This window comes from Macrobrachium nipponense, chromosome 21 (assembly GCF_015104395.2).
Source record: "Macrobrachium nipponense isolate FS-2020 chromosome 21, ASM1510439v2, whole genome shotgun sequence".
Lineage (NCBI taxonomy): Eukaryota > Metazoa > Arthropoda > Malacostraca > Decapoda > Palaemonidae > Macrobrachium > Macrobrachium nipponense.
Genome location: NC_087212.1, coordinates 58,744,092 through 58,753,167, shown reverse-complemented (window position 1 = coordinate 58,753,167; position 9,076 = coordinate 58,744,092). Strand labels below are relative to the sequence as shown.

At 48.2% G+C, this 9,076-nt stretch overlaps 1 protein-coding gene across 1 annotated transcript; it reads right to left on the bottom strand.

Moving 5' to 3' along the window:
- Window positions 1-4,560: 4,560 nt before the first annotated feature.
- LOC135197485 (uncharacterized) lies at window positions 4,561-8,326 on the bottom strand. Its single transcript, XM_064224550.1, has 2 exons — window positions 8,065-8,326; window positions 4,561-7,982 (listed from the first exon to the last, which is right to left on the bottom strand). Exons 1-2 carry the CDS (start codon window positions 8,324-8,326, stop codon window positions 4,561-4,563), a joined length of 3,684 nt encoding a protein of 1,227 aa, XP_064080620.1.
- Between the last annotated feature and the right edge of the window lie 750 nt (window positions 8,327-9,076).

Below are 9,076 nucleotides of genomic sequence, written 5' to 3'. Positions count from 1 at the left end.
CATACCGTTCAGCGTTGGGTAAAACGATTTCAAGATTCAGGCAACTCATGTATCCCTGACCCTGCCCCTAAGCTTGGACGGCCTTATATAACCTCTCAGAGGACTCTGAAGGTTATACATCGACAGTTGAAGACTGATCCTTCATTATCTGCCCCAGAGATAAAAGCAAAGAACCCCCATTTGTTAGGCCACGTCTCTTTAAGAACGGTGCAGCAGCATATCCACGACGACCTTCTTTTGCGTAGTTACAAGGCTCGGAAGAAGCTGCTTCTGTCTGAGTGCCATCAGCGCTGTCGGCTTCAATTTGCCGAGAAATTTGTTGTTTGGGGTGAAGAACAGTGGAAGAAGGTGTTGTGGACCGATGAGGCTACGTTCTTTGTGACGGGATGAGTGGCTAAACATATTTATCGCCCTTCTGGGTCGCACCCTTACCTTCCCCAGTACACAGAAAAGACTGTCAAGCACCCTCCTAGCCTTATGGTATGGGGCAGTTTTGCCTATGGTGGTGTGGCGGATTTAGTTATTCTTCCTAAGAACCAGATGACGAATCAATTTAACTATTTTGAATTGCTGAATGACGTGTTAGAGTCTAGTTTTGAGAAAACGGGGGCCAAGTTTTTTATGCAAGACGGTGCTCCCTGTCACAATGCTTGTAATGTGAAGAATTGGCTCAAGGATTGTGCTGTACCCTTTTTTGATGAGTGGCCTGGTAACAGCCCTGACCTAAACCCAATAGAAAACCTCTGGGCCATCATTAAGGGGAAGCTTAAGAACATCCCTACCACCTCTATCCCACAGTTGGAGGCAGCTGTTCGCCAGGTGTGGGGGGAAATTCCCCAAGAAACACTCCAAAATCTGGCCATGAGTGTTCCTAGACATATCAGACAAGTCATTAAACGTCGGGGGAACATAACCAAGTATTAATTTCTTATGTGAATACCCAATTTCCACTTTTTTTCTAACTAATATAAAAAAGTTTTTTTTTTCAGGGCGTGCCTTAACTTTCCGCGCATACTGTGTGTATATATATATATATATTATATATATATATATATATATATATATATATATATATATATAGAGCCTTGGTTTTCAGTTGATAAGTAATCTCATTTAGATCGCTGAAGTTCGCATTTGTTAAATGCAGCGACCCAGATGGTAGTTGGGAAATGAACGATTAACGAGCCATGTTCCAGTTGCCCTGAGTATGCAAGTGCCATAGTGGCAAATCATAAATCTCGGTAAAGGATGAAGGTGTCCTGGATATTTGACACGCTTCATATTCTCTGGAAGGTTCGCTTCGTTTGATATATTCCAGGTCTCTCGGTACGTAAAGATGCTGAGACAAACTGGAACAATGGAGTGATTATACGATTGGTGGTTTTTGGGAACACTAGTCTCTCTCTCTCTCTCTCTCTCTCTCTCTCTCTCTCTCTCTCTCTCTCTCTCTCTCTCTCTCTCTCTCTCTCTCTCTCTCTCTCTCGCTGTGAAGGGCCCCTGCGGTCCGGTGGTGGGCCAGAAATTCGATATTAGGAAGCAGTCGTGTGTGAATGTGTAATATCTGTTGTGTGTTTCCTAACCCTGACTCGTTTTAGTTTTCCTTGCTTCCACACGCACACAAGCCCATATCCACGCACAATGCACCCATTTATATGTATGTGTATATTGTTTATTTATAATTTAAATTCATTTCCTAACTGCAATCTTTCTTTTCCTAATTTTTCCTTTAGCATTTATGATTTTAAAAACTATGATGGTTACAACAGCGAGAGTAAAGTGAATGAACATATTTTAAAAATCTCGTAATAATTACCGAATTATCGCTCGAACTGGAGTAAGACATAAAATTGATTATCCAATACTAATCTATAGACAGATTGCGCACAAAGCTTTACGAAATGGGAGCATGACTAAACTTCAACTAACTCAAATATTAATGTTGTACACTGTAAAAAAAAAAAATATATAATCTCAACTCTTCGAACTTCAAAATTTACGAGACGAAAACTCAAAGTTACAAAGTTGAAAACCAATGAATAACAGAAAGAGGTTCTTGGGAAAAATAAAACTCCTCCTTTCGGTAGAAAATATTCGTTTTGAAAGGATTACGAAAGCTGAGACAGATAAAAACACACAGACGACAAAAAGTGTTTGTTTATATGCAGAGCCGAAAGGAAAGTTGGCGTTTTCCCGATAGTTCATTCGACCATCAGTTGTTCCGGTTGATGTTATATTTTGCCCGATGTGTTTCCGGTGGCCTTTCATTCACACTTTCACTACTCATCAGTATCCTTCCGGACAAAAGTTTTTCCGAGAGCCTCAGGTCTGTGGAGGATGGGGATCTGTCCGGGTTCCAGGTATTGGAAAATCGTTTATTGACAATATTTCTCTGGACGTTGGTTAGTCGGTATGCCGGAAACGGGGAAAAATGCTGTGGTGAATGGGGCGTAAGGAGTGCTCGTATCTGAACGCTGTTTGTCTCTGAGGCAGTGTTCCTTAGCCTCTCTCTCTCTCTCTCTCTCTCTCGCTCGCTTACTCATCTATATATATATATATATATATATATATATATATATATATATATATATATATATATATAATATATATATAATATATATATATATAATATATATATATATATATGCATGTCTTTATAGGTACATAAATATATATAAATGTGTTTGTATAGACATATGTTTATATATATACATATATATATACTATATATATATATATGTATATATATTTATATATATGTATATTATATCTATATATATATATAGTATATATATATATATATATATATTATATATATATAATATATTTACGTATATAGCGGCCTTGAGAGAGGCTAGATACGTAAACGGAAGTAATTTAGGGATTTCAAGAGGGAATTGCTTTAACTTACCGTAAGCTGAAAGTTATTATTAATTTCTTTAGAGGGAAGGTCGCCAGAAAACTCAGCTCGTTACTTAACAACTATTTATTTACTAAAAGGCCCGTGCTGGGCTGGAGAAAAGGTAAATGATGGCTCCATTGAGCTGTTATAGCTGGTTTTCATACACTTGGGGTAATGCACACTTGCGGGCAGAGGGACGGCACGTGACTCATGGAATCTGGAAAAGAATCCCAGATTAAACAAGATAAAAGGAAAAATGACTTCTTGCTTTGATTAAGGCTGATTAATTCTCTAACATTGGGGAAGGTAAACTCGAATGGTTCACTGAGGTATGCACGAAAGCTTGGTCTTTAACAAGTCACAAAGGGGAGCACGTGGCCCGATGAGGACAAAGGGCTTTTGATGTAGAAGGGGTAAAAATGAGAATTGAAAATGAATTTAGCAAGAGTCGTATGATAGTAAAAGGTGCTGGGTTGAAGTTTACACTTTCAGACGTACCTTTATGCAATATTTAGTGTATCCTTGTAGAAGAATGCGGCCTGACCTCTGTTCAGGTCTGGGGTTCGTGTCCACCAGTACGTCGTGGGTAGGCCTAATTTTGGGAGGCTGGCAATTTGACCTCTGTCCAAGATCACGTCTCGCAGCCGACTGAGATCGATACTGGTTGTTTTCGAATCACGGGGCTTCCAAAGACCGCCTCGAGCATTGCCTGAAAGGTGGTAAACACAACGCCAGCAAATTGGGAAGGAAAATAGGTCTTATTGTAGAAGTCCCTAAAATCCATCTCGAAGCCTAGCTACTCTTGTGACTTGCCTCTCTTACCCTAAGCTTCCGTCAGACCGGAAATATCATTCCTACGACATACCCACTCTCCCAACAACAGTCGCTTCAGGAGAAGGCATGGCTGCTACTTTTATAATTAAATATAACTAAAACTCTGCTGGGAAGGCGAGGCGTTCTATAGACGTAGCAGCTCCCCCTGTTAAGAAGGCATTCACTCCCTTTCGGGCGTGAAGGTCTTGGCTTAAATAAGTTGATCGCCTCGACTACCCAGTTCTCCTACTCTAACTTGAAGTTTTTTGAGCAGCGATACGGCTGACTACAATGGCCTACCTAACTTATAGGCAAAGATGCTAAGTGTACTAACTTAATGTAGTGATGTAATCTAGCCTAAGTAATAACTACGGGTTGTCTGTGACGACAGTCTACTCTACCCCTAGATAAGGTTACTTGAAAATTCTACTTGCTACTAACCTAATGCCCTGGTACTAAATCATTAGCCTAACCTACTCAATACAGTTAAATGAAGACGCAATCATTCCAGAGTGTGGTACGCACGGCAGCAGTTCAGCGACGGAATTGTTAAAATACATAATGAGAGGTAATGATGCGTTGGGGATGATGAGTGGTTAATTGACCAGGAGGGAAATGCAATGAGGTAATTATGACATTTACATGAGTGTTAGTATCACAATTTCTAGGGGTTAGAGGGTTAGTTCTACTGGCAGAGATCAGGCTGGCTACCTTCTCTGGGTAGGTGCCAGGATCACTCTGCAATTGAATGCGACCCTGTACCTCGGGCACAGGTGTCAAAGAGAGCATGTGGCTCTTTGGTTAGTGTGTTAATGATTGGTTAGGTCGGTGCTTAGGGATGTCTTGGCTTACTGCCGGGAGAGCACATCCGCTATTTTGTTATCAGTCCCCTTTATGTGTTGTATTTGCCAATTGTGATCCTGCAGATCTAAGCACCATCTCATGAGCCTCTTGTTCTGGTTTCTGAAATTTGTCAGGTAGACCAAGGGGTTGTGGTCGGTCAGGATTGTTAAGGGGAATTTGTGGTCCGAGTGGTACGATTCGAAATGCTTCATTGCTAGAACCAACCCGAGGAGCTCCTTCTCAATGGTACTGTATCGGGTCTGGGCTGGATTCAATTTCTTGGAGTAGTAAGCAACAGGGTGGCGCACTTGCTCCTTCTCCTGGAACAGTACCGCTCCTACCCCTATGTCACTTGCATCTACGGCCATATAAAAAGGTCGATCATAGTCTGGGGTCCGCAGAACCGGGTTGCTGATGAGGATCCCCTTGAGATAGTCATAGGCTTTCTTACACTCGGGGGTGCACCGAAATTCCTGGTTTCCTCGGAACAAATTGGTGATGGGCGCAGCTGCTTCCGAGAGGTTCGGGATGAACCGCTTGAAATACTGGACCATTCCTAAGAATCTTTGGGCGTCCTTCTTCGTGGTGGGATAGGGCATCTCTCGGATGGCCTGAACGTTTGCATCTTTGGGCATCAATTTGCCATTGCCCACGACGTGGCCCAAGTAGGTGATCTCTGCCACCCCGAACTGGCACTTACGCAAATTAACCACCAGGTTTGCCTGCTGCAGGGCCTGGAATACTTGGGCCAGGATTTTTAGGTGCTCCTCCCAGGAGTTAGCGAAGATGACAATGTCATCCAGGTACACTACGCAGTTCGGAATGCCTGCTAGGACTTCATTCATGAGCCGCTGGAAGCAGCTTGGAGCATTTTTCAACCCAAAAGGCATTACCCGACACTGATAGTGCCCCGAAGGGGTGGAGAAAGCGGTTAGGTGCCGGGAGCCGTCGGCTAGTGGAACTTGCCAGTACCCCTTTTCCAAGTCGATCTTGCTGAGAAAGGGGGCCTGGCCTAGGCTGTCCAGACAGACTTCAATGTGTGGCAGAGGATAGGGTTCCGGCTGGGTGACCGCGTTCAGCTTTCGGAAGTCGATGCACAGCCGGTCCCCACCCTCTTCCTTAGGGACTAGCACTACTGGGGAGGACCAGGGACTGGTCGATTTCTCGATTAGGCCCATATCTAGCTGGAGCTGAACTTGGGCTTGTATTCTCTCCGCACGTTGGGGGTTTACCTTATAGTAGCCCTGAGCGATCGGGCGTGCGTTATCTTCCAGCCGAATAGCGTGCTCCGCCATTGACGTGCAGCCCAGGTCATCCCTAGTCACTTGCGGATACTTCCGGAGCAGGTCACTAATATCCTTCCTTTTCGACTCCTCAAGTCCCGGCGTGATGCGATGGATATTTGCCAGGATCTGCGAGTTTTTCTCTGGTAATTGGAATGTACTCACTGAGCCCACCATGACTCCCTGGTCGGGCAGGGCCGGTTGGGAGCTGCCTCTTTCCTGGAAAGGCTTCAGTAGGTTGATGTGGAGCCACTTGGCTCTACGCTGTCCGCAGTCTACCAGGTAGTTGAGCTGCCCCCTTTTTGCCAGAATCTTGTGGGGGCCCGTGAAATGCGTCTGGAGGGGACGAGAGGCGCCAAGGCGGAGCACCATTACTTGTTCCCCAACCTCGAAACTACGGGTGCTAGCCTTTTTGTCCATTCGTAACTTAACCCGCTCTTGAGTGGCCGATTCGTGAGCTTGGGCCACCGCCCAGGCGGCCTGGAGGTTCCGCTGGATAATGGGCAGATTTTCAGCCCAGGCAGCCTTCTCCGGGTCTGCCCAAGCGTCATAGAGTATATCGAGTGGGCCCCGCGTGGAGTGAGCAAACAAAAGCTCAAACGGGCTATACCCAAGGGTCTCCGAGGGTGCCTGTCGGATTGAAAAGAGGGCGTAGGGTAAGTTGTCTTCCCACCCGCCCCCATTTTCTTCTATCAGAGTAGAGAGCCGAGCCCCTAGTGTTTGGTGGAAGCGCTCGATGATCCCCTGGCTCTCGGGGTGGTAAGGAGTCGAGTGGAGGTGTGTTATGCCATGGCTGGCCAGGCTATCCCTGAACTCTTTTGACATAAAGTGACTTCCCCCATCACTTTGGATTGTGGCGGGGAACCCGAACCGGCAGAAGAAATGTAGGAGGGCCTTGACAGCATTCTTGGAACTGGTGCTCCGCACCGGTATGGCTTCGGGATAGCGTGTGAACCGATCGATGATGGTGAGCACATGTGAATTTCCAGTTTTCTGCTTCCTCCTTCCTTCCGGCGTGTAGTAGTCAATGACCACATCCTGGAACGGAACACCGACAGATGGGATGTTTTGAATGGGGGCCTTGGGGACTACTTCGTTGGGCTTCCCTACGCGTTGGCAGGCGGGGCAAGACGTGACATAGGTCTTCACCGACTTGCGCCACCCTGGCCAATAAAATTTTCCCTCCAATAACCTTGCGGTGCGATTAACCCCAAAATGGCCTCCCAGTCCGTCATGGGCCAGCTGGAGGACTCGGGTTTGTAACTTCCTAGGCACTACTACCATCTTGTGCATGGTGTGTGCGGGTTCCTCTAGGCCCCGGGAAATCTTGTAGAGAACGTTATCCTCGACGAGGTACCTGGTCTTGGTGAGATCGTGGAGGTCCTCAAGCTGGGGGAGGGCCTCCTCCCGCAATGGGAGAAGGTCGTCATCTTCGTGTTGGGCAGCGATTAACTGCGACCGGCGGAGCTCCGGCAACTGGGCAGCAGCCCCCGCGACCAGCAGGGTGTCGATTCGGCTTGCACGCTGGGACTCGGGGGTCGGCATGGGTCCCTCCTGAAGCCAGGGGACATCCCCTAACCCCAGATCCGGTTGAGGTGTAGCCTTGGTTGGAGGAGGCTCCGGAGGAGCCAGGGCAGTCATACACCGCAGAGGCACCTCTTGGGGAAGGCGCCACAGCAGGTCTCGGCCAAGCAGGAACTGACACCCTGGCTTGATGGAGCTCACTACGCCTAGGCGATGTTCCATGGGTCCCCACGGGGTGCTGACTTGGAGCTGGACTGTCGGGATATCCTTCGACTGCTCCTCGACCCAGCTTATGGTCCATCGTTCATCTTCCCGTATGTGGGCACCCGCAGGTACGTGGGTCCGGGCAATCAGGCTAACATCGGCTCCGGTGTCCAGCATGGTGAGTAACTCTTCCTGGGGAAGGGACCCTCCGAGGGGGGCCACCGCCACTCCCCTGAACTGGGCCCACTCCTTCGGGGGCTGGTCCGTGGAGACAAGATTCACGCTCTTCCTCTGTTGCTTGGGACAACCTGGGAATCGTGCAGACCAATGGCCCTTCTGGCCACAGTCCTTGCACCGGTCCCTGTCAGGTGGTCGATGGGTCGTGGTGGCAGCTGGATCGGAATGCCTGCCTGAAACTGCCAGTGGGTCGCTGAGGCGGTTGCTGGTTTACTGCTTTCTTAAGGCGACATTCGGTCTCAGGGTGACCCACCTTCTTACAAAAGTTGCACGTCCGTGGTGGTCCCTGGTGGGGGTCCTTGGGCCGAGTGAATCCGGAGAGGTGACCGGGTGGCACTATGCGTCGGTGGGCAGTGCTGTGAGAGGGGTTGAAGGTCTCCCAGTCGTCAGCCAGGCGACAAGCGTCCACAAGTGTCTTGGGTTGCTTGTCGTTAAGGTGCACTGCGAGTGGTCCAGGTACACATCGGTAGAGATCCTCCAGCATGATCCGGTTAAACAGGTCCTGGAACTCGGTGCACGACATGGCGTCAAGCCACCGCTGCCCGGCTTGGGTTTTGTGGTAGGAGTAATCTCCCCAGGCCCAACCAAACTCCTTTGCCTGACCTCTGAAACGCTGCCTCCACCTCTCCGGGGTGATTTCATAGGCCTTTGTAATGACCCGGCGAACTTCCACCAGGTCCCCTATCGCTGACCCTGATCCAGTGAGCGGAGGGCAGTCTTAGCCTTGCCGTCCAGGTGCTTGGCAAGCAGGGCGGCCCTCTCTATCTCAGTGGTAGGGTAGTTTCCGAATAAGGCTTCTACTTCTTCCAGCCATGCCTCGGGCTCATCCTCAGTCCACTTCGGGATGAGAGCGTTAATGCTGGCAATGGGGTTGGACGACACTGTAGGCATGGGGCTGGGAGCTGGCTGCATGGCTAGGGCTTCGGCGTTCACCTGTCGTGCCTTCTCCACCTCGAGCTCCTTCTCCTTGAGAGCTAGCTCATGCTTCCTCTCTTCTTCCCTTGCCTTCCTCTCTGCTTCTTTTTCCTTCCTCTCTGCTTCTTTTTCCTTCCTCTCTTCTTCTCTGGCGGCTCTCTCTTGTAGGAGCAGATCATCCATCTGCCCCTTCACCCACTGGGTGAGTTCCTGCCCAGTGTAACCGGCGTTCGTGCCCATAGCCATGAGTGTCTGGAGCCTCTCCAACTCCATGGATATATGTGGTTGGACAGCCGAAGCCATTTCTTTAGGCTGCAGTGGAGGCTTGGATGAGGGAAAAAAAATCTTAAAGACTGGG